At 33.5% G+C, this 26,834-nt stretch overlaps 1 protein-coding gene across 1 annotated transcript in view; it reads right to left on the bottom strand.

Annotated features, from left to right (window-relative positions):
• CXADR (CXADR cell adhesion molecule) overlaps positions 1-25,056 on the bottom strand; it is a 35,041-nt gene extending 9,985 nt beyond the window's left edge. Inside the window, exons 1-4 of the mRNA XM_074300466.1 lie at positions 24,839-25,056; positions 6,904-7,070; positions 2,405-2,609; positions 736-888 (exon numbers count right to left, since the gene is read on the bottom strand). Coding sequence (XP_074156567.1) covers positions 736-888; positions 2,405-2,609; positions 6,904-7,070; positions 24,839-24,881 — 568 coding nt within the window. The 5' untranslated portion in view covers positions 24,882-25,056. The remainder of the gene's footprint in view (positions 1-735; positions 889-2,404; positions 2,610-6,903; positions 7,071-24,838) is intronic.
• Between the last annotated feature and the right edge of the window lie 1,778 nt (positions 25,057-26,834).

Genomic DNA, 26,834 nt, shown 5'->3' with positions numbered 1-26,834 from the left:
ATTTCTGTTAATTTCATGCTATTTTAATAATAGCATATAAACATAATGTATTCGTGGTATGCTTTTTATAATGTAATTAATTTCCTTAAAATAACTCTATAATGTTGATGGTATAGTTTTATTTTGTCTTGGTTTTTTAAAAAGAGGAAATTCAAGTTCAATGAAAAAGAAAATTTTGTGACTTAATCTAAGATTATCATCTCACAGTCAGGCTTTACAAAGAACTAGACCCAAATTCCAAATGCAAAATTTAATATTCTTTTCATTACAAACAACTATAAATACACATCTGTTCCAAGATAATCCCAAAGATTTCATGATAAAAAATGCTTCACTCTTCCAAGAGAAAGAACTGATATTGTTTAAATACAGACTGAAGCAAACTATTCCTCACTTTCTTTGTCTTCTTGTACAAAATGACTAATACAGAGATGTTTTACATGGCTACACATGGACAACCTATATCAGATTGCTTACCCTACCAGGGAGGAGGAAGAGATAGAATTTGGAACTCAAAACTTAAACTTCAATGTCACTTAATGTTATTTAGCTGTTGTTAATAACAGATTTGAGCTAATTTCTCATCAGGGTTCATAAGTCTTAAAAAAAAAAAAAAAAAAAAAGAAGGCAAAAGTTTTTTAGCCAAGCAAATGTTAAAATAAATATAGACTATACCCTAAACAACACACACACACACACACACACACACACACACACACACACACAAAGCAATACCTGATAATGACACAGGAGGAAATTTCTCTGTGTTGGGAAATTTTTGCCATTCATAGTATAAAGGAAGTGAACCTTCTGATTCACATCTTAGTTTAAAGTCACTGCCAATCTCTGATGATCCATCAAGGTAACATTTTGTTCCTGAAGGCTTAACTGAAAAAGAAATTAAATCATTTAATTAATTAATTTGCTTATTTAATACTCTCAGTGTGCATCACATCACATCACACATACATACACTCACACGTGCACATGCTGTATTTTAAAGAAAGCAAGAAATTAAAAGTTTCAGGATGTACATCTACATAGATATTTATTATTTCAAAATGTTTTTCTTGACTTAATTTCATTTCTGCTAGTTAGTGAAAGAAGAACAGAGCAAGAAATACTTTGAACCAGTGACATTTAAAACTCTGGTATCCTATGTTTCTCCCAAAACTCCATGCTGGTGCTGGAGGCAAATAGAAGACAAACACAATAACCATTTTACCTCTCCAAGCTGATTTGAGAACTTCTCCCCATCTAGCAAAAGCATAAATTTGTTCTATGTTTATGACTTCTTTTTAGAAGAGAATAACCAAAATACCTCAAAATCCTGCCCTAGGCTTTTTTAGAGCCACTCTTTCCAAGTAAATGAAAAATCAGTTTCCAGATACATTAAAAAAATAAGGGTGTGCCAATTAGTGTCAAAATAAAGAAAATTTCCCCAAAACAAAGTTCTACAACAATGTAATGTTCATGAAATTATACATTAGAACTTTTGATAATGCAAACATCTTATTCATGTTTCATTCTTCTAATACCCATCAATGTAAAATCTTGACTCTGAAGGCTTAGTAGAAAAAGCAGAGTGTCAAAATTTTCAGGTTAATTAGGACCTGTTCCATACATCAGCACAGGATGACAAAATGGTAGAAGTGCATTTCTAATGTTAAATCTCAAATTCTATAATCTCTCAGAGATCACAGAATATCTCTGTATTTTCTGGAAAACTGAGGGCCACATAGAATTGTGAGTTTTCCCCAAGGTCTCACAGGTCCTTAGTGGAAGAGACTGTACTATAACCATAGTCTCCTAAGTCTATTGGACCCTGTCCTTTCCATTATGCCTCTGGAGAAATCGTCATTTCCCTGGAAGCTCATCTTTGTTGTTACTCAACTATATCTGACTTTTCAGGACCCCAGACTCTTCTATCCTTGCTATCTCAAGACATGTCCAGGTTTATGTCTGTTATTCCCATGACAGTATCTGACCATCTCATCATCTGTGTGAAAAATGAGTGTCCTTATCAAAACATATAGAGATCATGGAGGTGCTATTTAAGATAAAAGGCACTCACCTTTAAGATACCACATGCACTCCATAAATCACATGTTTTTATATTCCTCTTTACCTAGCTAAAAGAAAGTCTTTATATTTTTAATCATTTTAATTTAAGAATTCTGGAAATAGGGATATACACATTCTGTCACACAAAAACCAAAGAAGCTTTAAAAAAAGATTAAAATTACTACCAAAACTAAAAAATAGACAATATCTTTTTCTATCAAATCTTAATTTGATTTTTATTTATTATTTTACTTTAGCTTTATTTACATTTACCAAATGATTTTACAAAGCTAAAACAAAACAAAACAAAAACAAAACCAAAAACAAACAAAAAACTTACCAAGCACAGAAAGCTGGATTTTTTTGTTTGCAATACCAGGAAGTTTTTTCACTTTGCATTGATATGTGCCCATATCTGATAACTGTATATCGGTTATATTAATTGATGCATCACCTAATCTGGGATCATTGCTTGTAAAATAAACTCGTCCTTTCAGATCTTTAGAGTATTTATCATAAATGTTGCCTCCAGAATATAAAATTATCTAAAATGAAAGCAGAAAATAATAACTTTTATTAAGTTGGTCAACATACCAGTTTTATAGTACAGAAGTATATATACCAGTAAAAAAACAAAAAACAAAAAATGGCAGGAAAAGCTGCTATTACTTTTTCTGTAATATGCTAAAATGGTAACATCAAATTAAAATGAATTTTAAAAAATAAAATTATTATTTAAACAATGTATAAACATAAAAATGATGGAATTATTTAGATTTTAGGAAGACAGATTTAGAGTTAGAAGAGATAAATTAGTGTTCAACTGCTCTAAACTTTATAATTCAAATGGGACATGGGAGAACATTTTTTCTTCAACAAATGAGAGCTCCACCATCCTGGTTTCAGGGTTGGTATTCAATTTCATTCAACAAATTTTTATTAATGCCTATTAAGTGCTCCCTCTCCCCCCCCCCCCAACATACCTAAGCACTTGGGATACAGAAAAGGACTGGAGGTCAGCAGTTAGATTGGGGCAAAAAGGAAGATCTAAGAATCATCAGCATGAAGATGGTAATTAAATCAATAGAAGCTAATGACATTATCAAGTAAAGTTACTGGTATAGAGGGAGAAAGAAGATACAGATATAGAGTAGTTCTACCTACAGTTAGAGGGCATAGAGGAGAATCCAGTAAAAAGAAGAGTAATCAGGCAGGAAGGAAATTAAAAGAGTAGTGTCCTGAAAATCTAGAGAAAAGAGAGTATGAAGAAAGAGAGAGTGATACAGTGTCAGACTGTGGAACGGCTAAAAAGACATGAGGATTGAGAAAAGGTCACTGGACTTGGCAACTAAGACCATTAGGAGAGAACAGTTTCAACTTGTATCATCTTATTAAAGAAACACTAGGTGGTAAAGTGGATAGACCACCAGGCCTAAAGTCAGGAAGACCTGAGTTCTAATCTAGTCTCAGACACAACACTTTCTGTGTGACCCTGGGCAAATCACTTAACTCCAATTACCTAAACAAAAAACAAACGAAAAAAAGTCTTACTGTAATTTTAAGTTCTAATGGCTATTTAAGTGAGTTCAATTTAACTGTAGCTATTTTATCAATACCTAAAATTTAAAGAATTTAGGCATCCTCCCCCCAAAATTTAATAATTAAAAAGTCATTTCAGTTTAATGGCAATACAGGTATGTACAAAACTAAATTAACAAAACAAGAACTTTTTCTACTTTCTTTACTTTTATTTAAGATTTTAATATGATAGGTCATAACTTCTGTTTAGATAAATTCTAAGCATCAGTTGCTAAAAATCAGTTTAGATAGTATGACCCCAGACTCCCATATTTCAATTTTTTTTTTGCTGGAATGGTATTGCTAGGCTTAAATGTTCTACTTCCCTATTCTTTATTGCCTTTTTTTTTTTTTTTCACCTCATCCTTCTTTTCATATTGGGTAAGTTAGAAACCGTCTTTATTATAACAGAGTAGTCTCCCACTGGTATCATACTGACCGATAAAAATGATATATAAGACTTTCAGTTGCAATGCTGCTAATATCTCTCCCAATGTGCTACTCACCAAGGATATGGAGGCCACATAATGAGACTATCCCTGCTAGTAGCCATTTTTCTTTATCCCTTGTGTGTAGCAATAAATTTTATTAAAGCTATCTCTATGTAGGATATTTTTCATTAAGACTTTCTTGCATTATACTAAGCAAACATGACTTTTTCAAGGGCTCTAAAATATAGAGAGCAATACAACTTGAGAAACCCCAAACTGAAATTGTATAAATTTAATAAATCATTTCACTACTTGTATTCCCACCATATTTTATTTGTTTTACAGGAATGTCATTGGAGAGCTAACGAATACTTTTAGGGTCAGTTAGGTGGTATGATAAAAGTGTTGGACCTAGCAGTAAGACCTGATTCAAATAGGTTTGACAGAGCAATAATGATAATATTCAATGAAGTTGTAAAAGTGACACTGATTCTACTCCTATTATGTGCCATGCAAGTAAAAAAGAGACTTAAGCTATATTAGAGTATTTATAATTGTTTTATTTATAATAGAAAAAGAAAAATAACCTGAACATATCCTATATCTGGAAACAGCAAAATGGAGAGGATAGGAAATGACAGAATTGTTATATTTATACAATGAAATAATCACTGCAAAAATATGGGAAAAATATGAAAACATATCAAATGATGCAAGATCAATAGAACCAGAACTTATATATTAATTATAACTATATGTACATAACCACACAAAAATTATCACACACACACTTGACTATAGCCAATTTGTGTGTGTACTTTCAGTGTTTACATAAGATGTGAAAGCAAAACTAAAAGTAATAAAATTTCAAATAAATTCTAAAGGTAGGACAGACAGAGCATGCTTTTTTTTTTTTTTTGTGGTGATCTTAATTTTTTTGATTTTGCTTAGCTAAAATAAAATGTAAGAATGATATGATCACCACCTTCCTTCCTCCCTACCCCATTTTCTGAATCAGAGATTCAAATTTGGGGGCTTTAAGATTTAACCTCCTATATTGGTTTGATTTTTTAAAATAACATGTGTTTAAAGTAAAAGTTGAGTTTGTAATATTTTTCTTTTTAATTATTCAAGACTCTGTGACATAGGAGACAACAGAAAATTTTTTTTTAACAATATACTGGGTAAATATCAAATTTCTGCTGAGCATGTAGTTCTGTTTTATGGCATGAAAGTTTGCTAAACAGAATTATTTTTGCAATTGTATTTTGTAAAGCAATTTTATATGATTAAGAGATCTGCTGAAGGGAAGTCTTAAAGGCTAAATTTTGCTCTACTTAGTCAAATGTAATAGAAAAATAAGCATGATAGTAAGTTTATCTTCTCTAAATCATTCAGTTAACCTTCTATGAAAGGACACTTCTTAGTGACACCAGAGAAATAATCAAATTAATTCAGCAAATTCCCTGGTTTGCTTTTGCCAAAAGAACCATTCTTCCCTTTAGTTAAAACTCTTTGTCGTCTTTTGGAATATCAACAGTATGGCATTGGGCAAATAGTAATTTTAACAAATGCTTGTTGGCCAGTTCCAATAGACTTGTGATGAAGAAAGCCATCTGCACCCAGAGAGACAACTGTGGGGACTGAGTGTGGATCACAACATAGTATTTTTACTCTTTTTGTTGTTGCTTGCTTGTACTTTGTTTTCTTTCTCATTTTTAATCTGATTTTTCTAGTGTAGCATGATAATTGTGGAAATATGTATAGAAGAATTGCACATGTTTAACATATCTTGGATTACTTGCTGTCTCAAGGAAGAGGTGGGGGAAAGGGAGGGAGGAAAAAAATTTTGAACAAAGGTGAATGTTAAAAATTACCTATGCATATGTTTTGAAAACAAAAAACTTTAACAATCAAAATAAATAAATAAATAAATAAATAATGCCTGTTAACGAATTCTCATGGGTCAAATCTTCTAGTGTTATTTTGAGTCTAAGGTCTTTGGATAAAAATCTCGTAATTTAACTGCTACCATTTATAAAAGTAATTTCTTTCAGAATCTCTGCTACCATCATTGGTAAAGGACTAAAGGACATTTTATGGTTTTTTGTTTTTTTTTTTTTTTCTGTATCATAGGTTGCTTTAACTAATGATATTATCATCCACTTTTGAGAAATCTCTCTGCAATTAACTAGACCTATACAGCAGACTCAGCTACTGGCACTATCCTTAGAAATATTTCTAAGATAACAGGAGGTGCTAAAACTTACTCTTTTTATAGAGTCTTCAAGAATCACCTTTACCGAACAATGAAGTGCTATAAGAGTATTATGAGGAATAATTATGGGATTTTATAAAGAACAGCAGAAGTAGAATTAATGAACGTGGGATTATATCCTGAGAATGAGATTTCCCCCATGTGTATGACTTTGGGCACATCTCTCTCTCTCTCAGCTCTATTTTTCTCATCTATAAAATGAGGTGGCTGGTCTCTTCCTAAAATTGTGATTATATGAGCACACCATAATTTAATGAGCCAATGGACAGGTAGGCCATTTCCAGGTTTTTATTATTGAAAGCAATAATGGTCCAGTGGATAGAGTTAATCTTGGAATCACAATTTCTCAGTGCCCTAGTCAATTGTCTAAATCTAAATTATAGATGAGTTACTAAACTGTTATCAATGGAAGGCTTTTCCATGCTAAGAGTTTATTACTATGACTAAATCATTGATGGGTCCAGACCCTTGCCTGATGCCCCCAAATTATGACATTAAGTATGTACAATAGATGCTTAGAAATATTTATGTTGAATACATATTAATACTTACCTCTTCGTCAACCCTTTGGTTATCAGGTGGTGACTTAATCCATTCAATGTGTAGTGGTTCTTTGTCTTCTTGGCTAACTGTAAATTTGCATGGGAAATGAACTGTTTCACCCTTGGCTTTTTCAAAGGATTCTTCAGTAGTGGTTATAGTCACACTTCTGGTCATGTCTAAAAAAAAGTAATTTTGTGTACAGATGAAGCATCTATTAATTGTGTACTTTAAGATACTTAGCACATTAAAGAGAAATATTCCATTTTTAATAGAAACTAAAAAAAAAAAACACTTTAATTTGAGTTGATACAATTTTGTTGAAATAGTATTTATTGAATGATAACTTTGATGGCCTATATGTCTATTCTATACAATCCCAAGTTTAAACTTTCTGTTATTGCTATCCAAATGGGATGACAAAAAGTCTCACCACAATGAATGACATACTGTAATAGCAATTTGGTCTCAAGAACAGTTTTAGAATCTATGAATGTCATATTATAGTGGACACTCAATGTTTATTAATGGGCTGATTTTAAACTAATTTTAACATCCTTTTTAGCCCATGGCTTTTTAATTTTTAAGTATATGTGGTACACTTAAAGAAAATATTGCTAATCAACATTTTGCTGACTACAATTCATAGTGGAAAAATGTGTCAAAATATTCTTTTTTAAAAATAGTACTTATAATAATACTATCTGTGTATGTATAAATTCAGGTACTTATGAAAAAGATAATCTATCTTTTTTCCCTTTGAAAATTCATATATAATATTTGTTTTATTTTAAGAGTTAATTACAACAGAATAGAAAGAGGAGGCAGATCTAGAGTGGAATTCAAAGGTTTTGGGAATAAGAATGAGGAAGTGTCAGTTGAGATTGTGGAAGGGGCTGTTTTAGGGCAGCTAGGTGTTTAGTACTACACAGATGGGGAGTATAGAGGATAGTAGTATGCTAGCCAATGAGGATGAGCCTGGTTTAATGACAGTGAGGTTTGCTACATATAGGTGATTATAAGGTTCAAGGCTGGTGATTTGTGTGTGCACATCCCTAAATTGCCTAACCTGTCCTGTTGTTAACTGGGGCAAGCCTCATCTCATTGCCCAGGTGAGAAACCTACCAAATTCAGGAGCAAAGAAATGGTGTATCCAAATATTTCTTTTCCAGAATGCTGCAATCTTTGGTATTTGTCTCTCTCTGTGTGTATATATATATATATATATATATATATATATATGATATATATTGTTGTTCAGTGCTTATTTTATATGGAGAAAATATTCAAGCTTAGGCTTTTAACTGGAAGTAAACTATCTAATAAATCTTGTATTTTAATTGAAGAATATTTTCCCTCTTCTGTTATCTTGCTGCTTGAGCATCAAGAACTAGTAATCATTATGTTCCAGGTAAGAAATTGTTCCAAACTATTTTCTGAAGCTTTATTTCTTTCTTTATACCTCTATGTCAAGTCTAGTTTTAAGCCAACCCTCTGATAGAGGGATTTAAAGAACTGATAGAGCTATGATGCTCTATGGGAAAAATTAAATCATAAGTATCCCCAGAGACAGAATAAAAGATAGTAATAAAGAGAGGATAGCTGAAGAACATATGGAGTGAAGAAGTGACATGAGGTTACCCTTTCCATATTTGATTCTTATCCATATTTACTCTTCCTTCTAAGGAGGTATTTATGGGAAAATGAACTCCAGGTTTATAGAGACTAGTCTGTAATTATTTGTATTACTTTGGTATTTCATTAGATATTTTTTTCTTTGAACTAAGGGTCCTTTTGGATGACTAAACAAAGTAGGAATCTGAGCTATTGGGTGGAGAGGATTGTGGCTCACAAGAACCTGGAATAGCTTTCTGAAGCCCAAGAAAGGACATAGGGAGATAATACATAGGTAAATTGGGGGTAAAGGAAGCTAAGAAAATCCAAGAATAATGTCTTATTACACAAATTTAATGTCATTTCCAAAGTAAATTTATTTACCATACATAGGGTATACATAATCAAACCAGTAATAGTTATTTCTCTCCTTTTTGAGACTGTTCCCTACTGTGAACACTATGATAGATTAATTAATGTTTAGGTGAAAACCAAAATCATTGCTCACTTTGTGATGAGCAATGTGGTAACATGAATGCCCAGATAGAGATCAGTCTGGGAAGGAAAAAGTCTAAGATAATTGTTGAGTGTTGAAGTGAGGATAGGAGAGATAGGTCTGCTAATTAAGGGTGTGATTAAATCAGTTAAGCAAACCTGTCTAGTGTTGGGCACATATTAAATACCCAGTATTTCCTCACATCTTTAGTAGAAAACTTTTTCTTATTGATGTGTAATATAAATACTGTTTCTCCATTTATTGAAAACAAAATTTTTTAAATAGGACTTTTATTTAAGAAAGAACCTAGAGACTTGGAAATATTGCATAGTCAAGACAATTTTATTTATCTTCTAATAAAGTTTATATGTGATTTTGTTATAGATATGTGTATTTGACAATGTCCCCATAGAACAAGGTCATCAAGTGTTGCTAAGATACAAAATAACATGTTGCTTGGATACCGGCATGTTCTATATATTCCTAGAGCTAATATTCTGCTCTAAAGACAAACTAGACAATTGCACAAAAATTTTTTAGTGTTTGTCTTAAGACTATTTTTATCGTAAGTCATTTTAGTCATTACTATAATTTTACATATGTCTGCAAATATCTTCAAGGTTTTCAAAACAAAAATAAATGACATTAGCTTGGAAGTGTCAGTCACTTCAGTTTCAGATCAGAAATAATGAAGAAGCAGTATTAGCCTCGAAATTAAAGAGAAAAAAAAAGATCCTGTATGTACAAAATATATATATTGTATATATTAACTATTTTTTGTTGTTCAGTGGCTGAACAAATTATAACATTTTATTTTTATTACATCTTAAAAAGCAAAGCATCAGTTGGGGAATGGTTGAATAAGATATGGCATATGAATTAATGGAATATTAACAGAAAAATACTACAGATTTTCCAACTAAATGCTTGTTATTAGTAGGAATATTTTTATGCCTCCCCCCCCTTTTTTTTTAAATGATCAGAGGGTCACTGAATGGAGTTATTTGGTCTATCAAGGGGTTAGGGGTTTTGAATTCTTTAAATACACATGTTCTTGGAAAAGATGTGAATCAAATGCTCTTTCACAATCAAAAAAACAATAAACTTAAATGGGCCTTAAATATGCTACATCTCAATGCAAAAAAGATGATTCCCTGTATAGTAATTGACTTTTACCTGTCACAATTAAAAAAAAAAAAAAAAACACCTTTGGTATTTTTCTGTCTTTGAGATACCTGGCATGTAAATTTCTCTCAAATTTAAAGAAGAAATAAACCTACAAATGAAAATACTCTGAGAGAGAAGAAAGGGGAGGAAAAAAAAATGAGACAGAAACATATACAGAGTGACAGAGAAACATTAAAGAACCAGAAATAGGGATGATATAAAAATATCATAAACATGGCAAACTCACTTTACTTTTTTAACAAAAATAAACAATTATAAAACTGCTAATATTTGTCTTATCATTGGGGAGGTCCAGGATAAAAAGAACATCTTATTTTGGTTAGGTCTTGAATAAAATCTGTGTAGGACATTGATAAATGGTTGAAAGACCTTTACATTTATTTCTTATGTAGAATTGTGGCCATGTGGAGATTGCATCTGAGTGAGACCACAGAATCACACAATTTCAGTGCTGGAATGGATCTGAGAGACTATCTTGTCCAGCTGATATCTCACTGACAATCTCATCTAAAATAATATAAGTGATTTTCTTGGCCACATTTTTAATAGCTCTAAATATCAATAAGTTTCACTTTACATCAGACTTAAATGGACCTCTTTGCAAACTATATCCATTAATAAGTGACAAGAATAGTCCATACGACAAACATTTAAAAGCCAAAGTCATGTTAGCTCATCAACCTCAACCTCAACCTCCATCCAAATTTTATCTTTTCTTCTCCAGACTAAACATAACTAATTCCTTTGGATGACTCATAAATAGCACAGTCTCAAAGTTTTTGATCATTCTGGCAGTCTTCTGTATATGTGAGTTTTCAATGTCAATACGTTAATATGGCACACAACTCTAAACATAAAACTTTAGATGTGGTCTAGGGCAGAGTAGAGTGTGACCACCTCTCCAATCCTATTATGTCAAGTAATAAGTACTGGCACAAAATACCCATTACACATTAACTAAATAATTAATTGGTTGATTGCTCCCTTAATCCTGACTCAACATCTCAATTCAGGAAAATTAGAATTCTTGTGACAATCAGCACCTCCCCCTCCAAAGTATATAGCTAAAGGAGTCTTTAAAAGAAAAATCACAACACTAAAAACATACATTAGCAAAATCAAAGAGAATTAGCATATTAAATAAACATTTTTAAAAACAATTAAGCAAATCAAAGTAAGCATAAAAGAGGAACTCTTGAGAATCAGGGAATAGATAAATTTAAAACCAAAATCCACATATAACTGAAAAATAAAACTATTAGCTGGATCCTGAAAGATTAACATAATTTATAAACATTTAGTCAAACTGATTTGGAATATTCTTTCAAACATTTAATTAATAATAACCACACTACACAAGTTATTTTCAAAAACTGAGTAAGCATTTTATCAAATTCCTTGAGACACAATCCTAATAGCAAATAGATACCGGAGAAACCTTGTCAAAACAAGACACACCCATGAATAGAGATTCTAAAGAGTAGCCGATAAGCTAGGTGTTTCCCCTTACCAAGAGCCAAAACTAATTCTAAGCCTTGACCTACACCCAGGTCCAAATTCTCAGCATCCTACTCCCTATTTAATTCAAATAAGAGCTTCATTAAAACTCCTCCCACTTAATCTATGCTGGGCACCTAACTCCATCAAGGGCACGAGGAGACCATTTCCTTCTTTCTGTAAACCTATCTTTGCTTTCACTTTTCTTTCTGTCCACTTCCATCCTGCATTGTCCTTCTACCACCAGTGTTCCTGCTATAAGTCAAACTGCAGATCTAAACATCCTAACCTACATTTCAATTTTCTGACTTAGGTAATGCAAAATGAAAGAGATAGATAAGGACTTCATTCTTTAATGGAGGATACTCTTCCTTCCCCCACTAGCAACTTTACCCTCATGCACCTTGGCCATTTTCCCATGGTAACATAGTAAGTAATCAGCAAGGGAAATTGCCAACTTACTTTTAAATGGAATGTAGTATTTCAAAACTTACAATTCAATATTAAGATACAGGAATATAAGGATAGTTCAAAAATTTTTAAATAATCAATGTAATAATAACAAAAGAAAAAGGTCTCAACTCACATGATTTTCTTCACAGATACAGAAATTATCAGTACATCATTTGTCAAAAATCCTTAAAGTCTGAGTATGTTTGTTTTTTTTTTTTTTTTTTAAATACTAAAAAGTATCGGGAGCAGCAAGTGGATAGAGCACCAGTCCTTAAGTCAGAAGACCTGAGTTCAAATTCAAATCTGGCCTCAGATACTTAATACTTCCTAGCTGTGTGACCTTGGACAAGTCATTTAACCCCAATCGCCTCAGCTTAAAAAAAAAAAATATATATATATATATATATATATATATATATACACACACACATAGATAGTGAAAATTTTTAAAAGAATTAAATATAATGGGAATAACCTCAAATCTCGGAAAAATAAGTAAAAACATAAAATAAGATGTCTACCTCTCTTTGCTAGTATATCAAATATCTTGAAATGGCAAAAACAGGAAAAAATTTAAAGCATAAAAATAGCCAAAAAACAAAGCTGTCCTTATTTGATGATGGCTTTCTTAAAAAATCTTAAGGTATCAGAAAAGATAGTAACTGAGGTAATCATTAGGCAAAGTTGATAACAAGATAACTCATAGAAATCAAGAGCATATTTTTTTTTAGACCCACTCCAATCCAAGTATTTATTAAAAGTATATCATGTGATAGGCCTGATAGTTACCTTTGGCACCTATATCTGTCTATAGCAAGAGACATATTGGCAGGATTCCAACAAAAATCTTTCTTGACTCTAACTTTAATACTTTTTCTATTGATGGTATCCCTGATAGAAACATAAAAGGGTTTCCCCTTTTTTCCTAGTAGAAACTAGGCAAGTTTTTATAGATCACAGCTAAGATTAAGAGTAAATAAAAGTTAATCAGAAATATCCTGAAACACTCCTCCTTTCCAGCCTGCTTTTGTCTCCCCTCGTCATATTATAAACTCTTGAAGGTGGGGACTATATTTTCTTTTTATCAGTTGTATCCCCTGTGTTTAGTAAACTGCCTGGTACATAGTAGGTTTTTAATAAGTATTGATTTGATTGGATTACTAGTTTGAATTGGATTGCTTAGGTATTAGTAGCTCTTAGCATTGTTAGTGAGGAAGGAGATCATCAGGTTAGTTACTCCTTCCAATAGGTAAAAACAGGTAAGGATGGATTATACTTGTTCCTCAAAAATATCATCTATGTCTACAGGTGTAACAGATAATTCTCACTAATTCATATAGTGCATAATTGAAGATATAAATAGATTATGTCTGACATCTTCAAAAGCCCTCTTTCTTCCATCAAATAATTCATATAGTTGCAAGCCCATATGGGTTTGTAACCCACAATTTAAGAAGCTTTGTTCTATAATGCTTCCCTTTAGTATCTTTGACCCAGTAAGAACCACAGCTTTAATCATGAATCTTTTGAATATTAATTTACAGTAACAACATCCAAGAGGCAACAGAAAGCAACAATAAAATAGCATCAATTAAACATACTCAGCAGCATGAATAGCATCAGATTTTTAGCATCAATTAAACATACTTAATACTTGTAAAGATTCCATTATAAAATGTTCCTTAAAAAAAGAAAGAACAAATAGATGAAGAACTATTTGATGCACATGGGTACACTGTGCTAATATAATAACAAAAAGTAAAATACTGCCAAGATTATTTTACACATTTAATGACATACCAAAATCCTAAAGGAATGCTTTTTAGAGTCAAATAAATTTTTTTTAAATAAAATAAAAAACATTTTAAAAAAAAAATCTAGATTAGGAAAAATCAAAAGGAATAGAATATTTCAAAACCATAAATTATGTTACAGAATACCAATTATCACAAGTATTTGGTATTGGATAAAAAATTTTAAAAGAACAATGAAACAGATCAGAAATGGAATTTAGTAATCCAGTGTTTCATAAATAATTAAAAACTGCTGGGAGGAAGAAAAGGAAAGCAGTGTGGCAAAAAAAAAAAAAAAAAAAAAAAAAAAAAAAGGATTAGGAAAGAAAATTATTATTCTATAATAAATTAAAAATATGTCTGCAATATGATTACAGATCATAATCACAGTCATGAGTGGAGGAGAAATTCTTAAACTTCATGAGGAAGTAAAATTTAAATATATGAAAGCTTTAACACAAAGTTAATGCATTTAGGAATAGAGTAGAAGTTAAAAGAATAAAAGAAAATATCTGTTATATCAAATATTTCTGACAGGAACTAGTATACAAGATATATAAATAGATAATTGAAATACGCAAGGCTCAAATCCATCCCCCAATATAAATGGCCAGAGGATGAATATCACTTTCGGAAAGAATAGAAATTGTTAACAACTGTGGAGATTAAAAGAAACCTGAGTCAGAATTTTGAGCCAATGCTTTTTATTAAAAAAGTCCTTGGTCCCCTCTAATGAAAGGGACCTCAGATCTTCCTCTCAATCCAAGATGCCTCTTCCTTCAAGGGCCCTATTTTTAGGGCTAAATGTACAGTTATTCTAAATACAGACATGATTGACATGTGATGCATAAGCTAAAATAAAATATCAGCACAAAATATTTTGGGGGGACTTTCCATGCAGTTGTCATCTTTGCCATGTTGGGCTTGGTCATCATGACAAGGAAAAACAAGGGTGGATGGCTTTTAGTTTACTTTTTATAATTAAGCTTGAACTTGGAATAATGCATAATTGAACTTGGAATCTGTAACTTGAAGCTTTAGGGCTTTATATAGAGAACTTAGATATGATTCCACCAAATTGATTAATACTAACTAATTAATACTAATTCCTAAGAATAGGAATCCCAAGCAAATCCTCTCTCACCCAGCCATAGGAAGGAATAGCCCATATCACTAATAAGAAAAATGCAAATCAAATCAGAAATTTGAAAATGGTGACAAAAGATGAGATTAATCAATGTTGGAGGGACTGTGGAGAAGAAACATTGTTTGAAAACCATTGTTATTTGGACTTGTGAAGTGATGCTGCCATTCAGGAAAACAATTTGGAATAATGCAAACCAACTGGTTAGCCCAAGATTGATCAGGATCTATAGGGTCTATATTCATCAATTTATATAGCAAAGAACCGTGGGGGGGAAGTAGCTGTCCATTAATTGAAGAATGGCTCAATAAATTATGGTATATAAATTACAATGACAATTCATTACAACAAATTGTGAAGAAAGGAACAGCTAGGAGGCATAGTAGATAGAATGCCAGGAGCACCATAAGTAAGATTCATTTTCTGGATTCAAATTTGGCCTCAGGCACTTACTACCAGTATGACCCTTAGCAAGTCATTTAATCCTGTTTGTCTACTTTCCTCATCTATAAGATCAGCTGTTGAAGGCAATGGCAAATTACTCTGATATCTTGCAAGAAAACCTCAATTGGAGTCATGAAGAGTCAGGATTGCAAAAAAGAAAAGACTGAATACCATATTAATAAAACAAAAAAGACCATCCCTACCCTGGAGGACTTCACAATCTAATGGAGGAGACAAATATATATAAACATAATTTGAGAGAAGCTACTAAGATTACCAGAGACTAGATAAAAGTTTTCTGTAGAAGATGGCATTTTAGTTGGACCTTAAAACAAACTCCAAATGGAGTTACAAAGATTAGGAGGCAACTAAACCATTAAAAAGACCTTTATCCCCATTATTCTATTTCTATTCCAACTCTGGCTAGAGTCATGTTCTGTTCATTTTGAGCTAGCAAAGAGTCTGAGATCTATAGCAGAGTGGTTGCAGACTTTCAAGTGGAATTGGTTTGCTGTTTATCCATACTCCACTTCATCCTTTGTGTATATCTCTGGTATTCCTGATGTGTCAGGATTTTTCTTTGAATCCAGCTAACTAGATAGGCGCTCAGAAGGGGTGGGAGAGAGGAATGTGTATCTGTCAGCCTCTCCACCCTCACCCAAACCGATATGGCAGTAAACTATCTGATAGCCTTTTTGTGCATTTCCAGGGTGTCTGTGAATTGGAATTCAGATCCACAAAATATGTAAAATATTTCATGGTTTATATTCTGAACAATTCATTTTGAGTTTACCAGTTAAACTGGGCAGGAACAGTGAGAAGGAAGCTTAAATATCAGCACTCAAGATTTTGATACCCTTTTCTAACAGTTTACTATTACAGTTACAGAAATTATCAGTTGTTTCTCTAATTACTAAGTGATAATCATTTATTTACTTTTCTATGTTGCCCCAGGATAAAGTATTTTTATTCAGAGTAGAACTATGCAATCTGTTTAAAAAACAAAACAAAAACAACTTTTAAAAATAGGAAGCATAATAACATTTTATTAGTTTACTTTGTGCAAGTGTTTACTAGACTATAAACAAATTACAGTCCTCACTCTACTTCCCCACATTTGGCTGAAGCATTGAGTGTGTGTATGTGTGTGTATGTGTGTATGTAAATTAACCCTTTTCTAGTGTAACTGAAGGAATATTTTATTGGGGAGAGGGGGAAGAGGAAGGAATCCTTACATTTTGTATCTTGGAATGTAGATCCAGTGTTTCAAATGTTTGAAAGTTTTCTTGTAACAATGTAAAACTGCATTGTACCTTAGAAAGATTTTAAATCCCATGAATAACAAATATAACTTTCCAATTAGAAAGAATAAATCGATTTTAGCCTGGTCTAATATTTGAAAATTCAATTTTTTTAAATTAAACAACGAGACAAGATAATTTCAAACCTTGACAAGGTAAAATTTGAGTTTGATAAGAATTTAAAATCAAGTGTAGAAAGAAAAAATAATCCTATAGCTTTGAAAAGATAGCAATTTTCAACTACAACTCAGCTACTGAACTGTTTTTAGCAGCTGAGACATTAACTTTTTCAAGTAATACCTATGTTCCTGTTGTCCAAATGGCAATTTCATTAATTAGCCTATGTCCTCAAAGTCTGTGTCAAAAGGTAATCTTCAGGGCGTTCATGTAGCCAAAACAGTCCTTTCCTTAAAATTCTCCTTAATTTAGCTGTCTTTCCTACAAGTTTTCTCTTGCTCCATCTTTCTTTGTCTCTACTAGACCAGCAATCATGGGAGTCCTAGACTCCTGATGTAAGATAAAATCCCAGATATATAATCATTAGATAATTTCATTACCTTGATCTAAAGAATGAGCTATATAATATGAATATAATGGCACTCAACTGGAATACAAGTCAAATTATGCACTTGATTAGCTATTTTAGCATGGAAAAAACCCAACAAATTAAATTATCCTTTATGACAAAACAGGCTTCTCATAGAACGCTTAAGATAAGTCATGATTGCTTTTCAAAGTTTTACTTTTATGTAATGGCCTGCATGGACTTTTAGAAAAATTAAGTTCAATTTGTGTCCAATGTTATTTTAAAACAGAGATGAAAGACTATAAATATTAAGATATTAATAAACAATTAGTAAATAAAACCTCCCTCTATTTTAATTTTTTAATTTCTGTATTACTTTTCAAGGAAATATCATTCAGTTTAATTTTAAATTATATGGAATAATGATGTGCAAAGTATATGAAATAGTTTGTCTTCATCTCTAGGAGAACTGGAATTACTCATAATTTTAAATATATCAGAGGAGAAAAAAGGATAATTTTATGAGGTTAAGATTTTGATTTCAGTTCGATTTTTTTTTTTGTAATTTGATTCTTTTGGGAACACAGTATTTCCATCATACATGCAATAGCTATATTACTTGCCATATCCCTTAGAATCTGACAGTAACTTACTATTTGTTATGTATTGTATTATTCATTGTTATTTATATTATTGTATAAATTATATAATTATTGATATAAAATAATCTAACAAAATAGAAATGAGCTAAGATGCATGTAGTGATGTGAAATAAAATTATTTTATCCCTTTTAGTGACTAATATTTAAAACAAATATGCATCTTTAGTGATCTAGGATCCTAATCCATTGCTCATAGGCATGAGAAGTATGTATATAATAATTTTCATTATTTATTATTAGTTTTTCAGTATTATTTTTGTTATTAAATATTAATTGTTAACTATGATTATTAGTTTGGGATTTTTATTGAATCAATGGATAATAAATGGATACTGTTTTTGCCTCATAGATTATTTCCTTGTCTAGTGACATAAATTGTAAACTTTCTGGTAAACTCCAAGCCTTTTTAATCAATCCATCAATAATAAACCACCTTTCTTTATTCTGAAATTTTCAAATTTCAAATTACATACTGATATTGTGAAAAGACTTTCACCTGCCTGGACTAAAGTTACCAAGCCATTGAGAATGTGAACACTGGAGCTTCAAACTAAAATCCACAGATATTACTTTGTAGTTGACACTGATATAGAAAAATTAGGATCAAATGTGTAGGTCCTTACTCAAAGAAAGAACACTCCATCTCCCCACTCCCAACATTTTCTCTAGCTGTCTCCCATACCTGTAACTTCTCCCTCCTCTACTCTGATTACTAACCTCCCTGGTTTTTCTTTAAGTCCCAGTTAAAATCCTATCTTTTATAGAAAGTCTTTCCCACCACCTTCCTTCTATTAACTATTTCCCTTTTATCCTATAAATAGCTTACTTGATATATATCTGTCTGCATGTTATCTCCCCTCTATTAGATTGTAAGCTCCCTGAGGTCAAGGACTATTTTTGCCTTTTTTAGTATAGTACCTGGCATGTAGTGTTTAAATGTTTACCATAAATACAATTTCAGAGACATTAGGCCAAAAACTTGTAAGAGTTTTTTTATTTAGGTCCATGATCAAATTTTAAAGAATCAGTGAAATTGGATGGGAGAAAAAAAAAAAAAGTACATTTTCAATAAGCTCTAACTGCAATTAAGCCTATCTTTCATTAGGAATTTAAATAAATATTCTAAGATGCCAAAGTTATCTTAAAAAAGGTCAAGAACTACAACTTTAATGTTTAGGAAGGCATAGTGGAGAGGCAGAAAGATATACTTCATTTCCAGTTCTTTGCTACAAGATGTTAGATGTGAGCATATTAACATAAAATTATTTTTATTTTTAATTTCCTTACAAAGGGGTAATAAATGAAAAGTTTACAGTAAACTCTCAAACTGTTGCCTATTCTGTTAAGATAATAGTCAAAACAAAGCTTGTCCCACACAGATAAATCTGCTATGAATCTCTACCAAAGCGGAAAAAACCCTTCAGCATACCACTCCTTTTATTTTCCACAAACAGGGATCACAGAATCTCAGAGTTGAGGACTCCAGAGACCACCCTTAGTCAAACTTTAATAAGAATTCCCTCTATAGAATAAGTTGTTCTATGACATTTGTTTTGAGAACATGAATTTGTTACAAAGCAATTGATGTATTAAAATTCTGAGATTAAAATAAAAGCAGAGGAAGGGTGGGGTACATTTCAGACATAGTTCTGGAATTACATGAACAAAATCCCAAAGGCATGTTAGTTTTACTAAAATAGAGTAAAAGAAGAGCAATGATAAAGCAGTACTGAAGGTAGAATAATTCCAAGTTATCTATATAATTGTATTTTTTTTTTTTCCTGAGACGGGGTTAAGTGACTTGCCCAGGTCACACAGCTAGGAAGTGTTGTGTCTGAGACCAGATTTGAACTCAGGTCCTCCTGAATTCAAGGCTGGTGCTCTATCCACTGAGCCACCTACCTGCCCCCCCAAGTTATCTATATATAAGATTTTAAATATATATATATATATGGTTTTAAATATAAGGATATTTGAATTATTAATTCAGTAAGGTTTAGTTTACTTCAACAAATTTTAAGAACCTACTATAGTTAAGGCACTGTCCCTAGATACAGCATGTATACCAATAAAATAATTAGATAATTTCTGGAAGGGGGGACATGTGTGTGTGAGAGAGGGAGAAAGAAACAGAAAGAGACAGCAACTGGAAGGAATTAACTGTAATTTAAGAATTGCTTCAATGGTTGCTCTAGTACTGGGCTATATACCTAGAGCTTCCTCTTGTCACAAGGTTCTGGGACCTTTCCTTATTGTAGTCTTCTTTTGGGGTCCTACCCCTCAATTGCTGTGTTCTGCCACAGGTTTCAGGAATCGTTCAGACTAGCTTTGTCTAGGACCCCAGAATCTGAACTGAGGCCAGTGGTATTGTATTGGACCTTGCCAGGAATGCCTTGAGACTATTCTCTCTGCTAGGCTAGGGCAGGATTTAACTTCTTTGGGGATTGGGATGGTTTTAGGCCTCCAATGCTAGACCAGCTGGGAAAGTTCTCAGGCAGTCTATTGTGGTGTTGGGAAAGGTTCAGGTTGGACAGGGAGTGTTATGAAGGGCTGTGGTGAAAACCTCTCAAGTCCAACAAACATTCTCTGAGGGTCAGACTTGCCTGGTCTTGGATTCTACAGAGCTGCAAGAAGTGATGGACCTGTCCCAAAGGCTCCAGGCAGTGCTGAATTCAAACTCTCACAACTTTGTCTAATATCTTTTCTGTCCCAAAATCTCTTCAGGAGTCCTTCTGCAGATTCTTGGATCAGGTGCTCTGATTGGAGGTGATTCTATCAATTAATAGAGCGGTTCATTGCTATGCTACAGTAGAACATTTACAGACATGGATTTTAACAAACAACTTCCCATAATGAATGACTGACCACCATTACCTTCCTGGACTTGCCAAAAATCTCATCATTTCTACTTTGTTTTTCCTACTATCTTTACACATAAATCTAATCTTGTACCAAGTGAAAATTTCCAAGGAGTATAGTCTGAATCTGAAACCTTACTACTGCAAGGCTGGGACAAGAAGCTACACTTCCATTATAATTCCTTCCAATTATTAGTGCCCTCTCTTCTCTATTCCTCTATCTCTATCCTCCATTCCCTGCAAAATGAGCCATTATCTTCTATTGTGTACATGTCACAGTCTCTAATAAAACTGATTGCAATTTCTTAAACCTGGGCTGTCCCCAATTTTAAAGTACCATTCAAATGTTACTTCATAAACTTTCCTGTGATCCTTCATAATTCAGTTAAAATGACTATTACAATTCACACTTCTAATCCTGTAAAAATTGGGATCTTTTTGCCTTAAATCTTTCCCCACTATAGTGATTTTTTTCACAGTGGATGTCATATCCCTAGTCAATAAACTCCAGTGACTCCCTATTGCCTCTAGAATCAAATACAAAATGCTATTTGGCATAAAAATCCTTTATAACTTAGCCTTCTACCTTTCCAGACATCTTACATCTTTCTCCCCTGCCACATACTCTTCAGTTCAATGACACTGGCATTCTTCCTGGTCCATGGGCAAAATACTCTATCTCTTGGCATTTTCTCTGGCTGACCCCCAAATCTGGAATCTTGTACTTCATCTCCACCTATTTTTCTGAGTTTATTTTTAATTGATTTTTGATGATAGGTAACAGTAACTCTGAACCTCAATTAAGTATTATCCTTGCCAAAAGAATTCCATTCTTCTCAGAAGTAGCCATATTATTAAAAAATCTGTACTCAAATTATTATATTTTAGTTCCATAAATAAAAATTTTGAAGAAATTTTTTTCTCTTATTATCTAACTACCTACATAACATCCTTGATTTTGTCTTTTGGACCACAAAGCCTAAAATATTTATTATTTGGTCTTTTACAGCACGTTACCTGATAGGTAACTTCTAGCATTTCCCTGGCCATCACTCCTCTATGTGAATTATCTCCTCCATTTAAAGGTAAACTCCGTAAGTAGCTTTTATATTTGCATCCCCAGTACTCAACAAAGTGCTAGGCAAAATCATTCATCCATTCCTTATAACAACTATTTTGTATTAGTTATTTTATTTCTAAGATCCAACAATAGATACTGAAATCCATGAAGAGACTTAAGTAATCTTTTCATCTCTCCCAGAGACTAAGTATAGTTATATGTAAAACACTAGACTTTAATTTCAGGGAGAGATATAGGCTAGAAATAGATATGAAAATTATTCGGAGATGATTATTAAAGCCATAAAAGTAGACTTAAAAGGAAAATATGTGTAATTAAGATGGTTTCAGGAAATCTACAAAAGAACAACTTAGAAACAAAATTTAGAGCACATAAGGATCTCAGTCAGACAAGTCTAATTTAATCCAACTCCCTCATTTTCCAGAAGAGAAAACTAAAATCAGAGATATATAACAGACAAGGATATAAACCCAGGTCTTCTGAAGGCAGTGGGAAAGGTGCTATTTATATAGCATCTACCATGTTTAGGCTTTCATTTTACCCTCAGTGATACAAGGTAAGTACTCCCATTTTGCAGTGGAGGAAACTCAGGTAAACAGTAGTGCCTTCTCCAGGGTTATGAGTCACATAGCTAGTGTCTGACACTAAATTTGAATGTCTTCCTGACTTTAGGCTCAGCATTTTATCCACTGTGCTAATTAGTTGCCAACAAAGCTAACAAAGCCAGTGCTCTTTCCACTGCACCAAGATGCCTTTTCTGTGCTTAGAAAGGTAGACTAAAAGAACAGTGTCATAGAATCCAAGAAAAGAGTACTTAGAAATGCTTCACAAAGGAGATGTGGCAACAAACCCTTTGATTCATAGCTTAGTCTATCAACTACTTTCTAGTGGTTATAATTTTACCTAGACAAAAAAAAAAGTACATTTAATATACATGATCTCATCAGAGGATTTCTAAAATTGGCACCAGGAAATCTGGAGGAAAAAAAAAGAGAGAGTTGTTTCAACAGAAAGGACTTCAGAATTTAAAGTTAAAAGGCCTGGGTTTGAATTACGGTCTTCCACTTTGTAACCTTGAAAAAGTTATAACAGGTTTCCCCATCTATAAAAGGAGGGGTGGGTGGTTTGATTAGGTGATCTCTAAGGTCTTTTCTTAAAACAATTATAATTTCTTTCATATTTTGCTGTATGAAACTTTGAGATGTCCAAATCTAAGGAAAAGAATGTGAATTTTAATGTACAATATAAATGTTGAATTTTAGAAAAAATATTATCTACAATAAAATAATGAATTAAACCTATTAAAATGTTACTGATAATTTATTTCTCTATTTCAATTCTTCAAATGTGACCATTTTCACCTAAAGAGAAGTTCTCCAAAAACATAGGGAAAAACAATGAAATTAAATTATTTTTAAAATTAGTAACTTCATAACAAGGTAAGTCTTTGTTTTACCAAACAAATCAAGTGAACTTTAGGTTGACTTTAATTCAATAACAAAAAAAGATAGTGGTAAAGTTTCAAGACAGTGATTACTTTCAAAATAGAATTTTCATGCCAAGAGTAATATTCACATCCACGACGGTAACAATGGATTTTACATTTCAACAGGAAACAGAAAGTGCCATCTCAATTCTGCAGCACAAAACTATTAACATTTAACCTTCCAGGTGCTGCTCAAAACACAAATTACCAAGTTCAGAGGTAGGGAAGCCTGACAAAATAAATTGAGCCATTTTATTTTCAAGAGTAGGATCCAAAAAACATTGCTTCCACAGAAATAAAAACAAATGCTGGGTAAACTTCTATTTCGTGAGTGTATGTGTATGTATATGTGAATATATAACATGTAGATATTATATTTCCCTCCAAGAAAATCCTGCATAAAGTGCTTTAAGGAGAATTCTAAACCCTCACAAGGCGTTTTATCTAAAAGAACTCATGAGAAATCAAGAAATAAAACAACTGAATCTTCTCTAATGTACTAATATCTACCCCCCATAAACTATCTTTTTGTAGGAATCTGATTTCTTCAGAACTGAACCATTACTTTTAAAAATCAGAAATAGTTCTCTTAGATCATTCATAATCTATACAAGTCCTGCTAATTTTTGATTAGTACTTTTTTCTAAAACAATCGGTGGATCACAGGTGCCACCAGGTCACTGAGCCTTTTTAAAAACTGCAAGCGTAATTATCTACAATTTTACCTTCTAGGACTTAAAATACAGGTGTCCCTGGCCGGAAACTATACAATGACAAATAAAAGTGGGCCAGAGAAACAGAAACCAGTGGAGGCGGATCGATACCATTGAAGGAAAAAAAAAAAAGACACCAGCAAAATCGGCTGAGAGCTGACCAGTGTCCGAAAAGTCCCTTCAGAACATGGTGCTTTTCTCAGCAGGATTATTCAAACCACCACTAAACACCATACACATAGTCACTGGTTTCCCTCCCCCACCAAACATCAATCACGCACGCCTCCCACTTCGGAAACCAGCCCAAGAGGATGGGCGACCACACCAAACGCTTCCAAGAGGACAACACAATTCTACAGTAACTCCCAAGAGATGCCTTTCAAAAATGTCTTTGTTTCATGGCTCCCTCGGGGCCTTTTATTTCTCCCACAGGCTATCTTTCCCTCAGACAAACAAGCCTCGAGGTCCAGTATGGCCACCTCCTGAAGATATTCCCAAAGCCCCATAACTCCTACACCACCTATTAGAAAAATTACTTTGAAGCCGCTTCATTCGGCGATTCTCCCTCCCCGGGTGCAGAGCCCTGTTCCTTTGTCTCTCCGCCCCATTGTACCCAGGGTGAATACAGGCGGGGTGATTCCCGGACCTGCAGGAATGCAATGGAGATCCATCCTCTCTGCTACTCACTCACCCGCTGTCCAGCACAGGAGCGCAAAGCACAACAGGAGCTTCATGGCGAAGGGACTCCCCTGGGTCTGCGCTCCGGTTCCTCTCCGCAGCTTTCCTGAAGAGTCTCACTCCCAGGCTCGCTCACCAATACCCCGGTGCTTCTGTCCTCTCCCTTTCCCTCTTCCAATCCACACCAGGGCGAGCAGGTGAAGCTGGCGTCACTTCCGCTCTGACTGCCCAGGGTAGGTTTTCACCCAGCGCATATCCCCGGGGTTCAAGGTCCGCCCAGGCTCTAAATCTTTCTCATGCATCTCCGGACAGCCGCACGTCTACGCCCCGAGACCTTCCTCTGTGAGCTTGGTGCCTTAGGTGGAGGGGAAGACTCCACGTGCACGTCTGCCTGGGAGAAAAGGCACCCGGGGTCCGAGGGAGTTTTTGTGGGATTGGAAGCTAGTCTTCACTAACCACCGCCCATATTGAGAGTCTTTTTTTTTTTTTTTTTTTTTTTTTTGTTAATAGGCCAACTAACAATTACTTTGGGGGAGGGAACAAAAAGGTATGGCTCTTTCCAGCCTCTCCACTCCCACCCCTTTTGGCTAAGAGAATTAGGTTCACATTGCAGAATCTAAAAACTGTCCGCTGGAGATGGGGCGCGTTTTTTTCTGTTTGCTTTTATCCAGAAACGGATTTACACTTTATTTTACTTGATCTCCTGGCCTTAGAGAGTGGACAAAGTGTAATTAAAAGGAGAGCACAGCTCTCGTTTCCTCTGGGAAGAAGAAATCTCATTAAACTACATTAAAAAAAAAATAAAGAAATCAAAGAACCAAAGAGGAGGGAATGGAGAGGGAATTTGTCTAAGGCAAGTTGATAGGTAAGATCTGGGCTGAGCAAATTAAGCAAAACAGGTTTTAATTGTTATTTACACGTGAATATAAAAGGGGGACGAAGTTGGGGAGGAGGACAAGCAGATTTCTCTGAACAAAATAAAGGCAAAATCTGTTATTCAGTATATAGACTATATAGTAAGTACTCTATAGACACTTGTAAAAGTGGTTGAAAAGTATCGGATGACTGATTACATTTAATTTCCAAAACTGCTGGATTTGCCCCCAATTAATTTAGGATGGGTTTCTTCAGCTATTTCTTTTCACGGTTGCTCTTCGGAAGAGAATTTTCCGCTATAATGAAGTATACGCAATGAACGTCTTGGAGCAGCGAGAATAGGTGCAATGGAAAGAGTACTGGATTTGGAGTAAGGAAAGTTCTAAAGTTGGCTCAGCAATTTACTGCCTCCATGACCTTACCAAATCCCAATTTCTCTAAGATTGTTTCTTCCTCTGTAAAATGTGGAGATTATCACAGGGCTTTTCTTATTCTAAGTCCCCAGTTAGCCATCCCAAATTCTAGATATTTGGGACTGATGTCTATCCCCATCACCAACAAAAAAAAAAAAAAAAAAAAAAAAAGTCCTACTTTATCCAATCAGTCATTGCAACATATAGTTTGTAAGAGAGAAATTGTATTAAATCTTGCAAACTTGTGTCCAAGGCATCTGTCTTACCAGGATGTACACATAGAGAACATGTGTGATGGTGACAGGCTGACATGTATTAGAGAGGCAAGTTACGCCACTTATGTTGCAGAGTTGCCAGTGTCTTCTACAAAAGACATCATACTACCATCGCCTAGACCAGCTCCCCACAAAGCTTTGTCCTCTGAAAAAAAACCTTTTTTTTTTTTTTTTTTTTTTTTTTAACATGTCAGCTGGTCACCAACTATTTTCAGGGTCATCTGAATCACGGTCCACGGAAACTGGTTACAGATTTTTCACCCATCCAAAAAAGCCAGCTGCTTCATTCACTGAGAGAATGCTATGATAATGAGGCTCTTCACAACAGCTAGCTCTTCCTGCTTCCTCCTGCTTCAACTATATATAGTTCTGAGATAAACTCTTCAGATCACCTGAAATTTTATTTCATCAGGTAGAAGTACTGTGATTACTAATCCTTTCCTAT

Source organism: Sminthopsis crassicaudata, chromosome 3 (genome assembly GCF_048593235.1).
Source record: "Sminthopsis crassicaudata isolate SCR6 chromosome 3, ASM4859323v1, whole genome shotgun sequence".
NCBI classification, from domain to species: domain Eukaryota; kingdom Metazoa; phylum Chordata; class Mammalia; order Dasyuromorphia; family Dasyuridae; genus Sminthopsis; species Sminthopsis crassicaudata.
The sequence above is the reverse complement of the archived record's forward strand: the minus strand, read 5'-3'. Positions and strand labels throughout refer to the sequence as shown.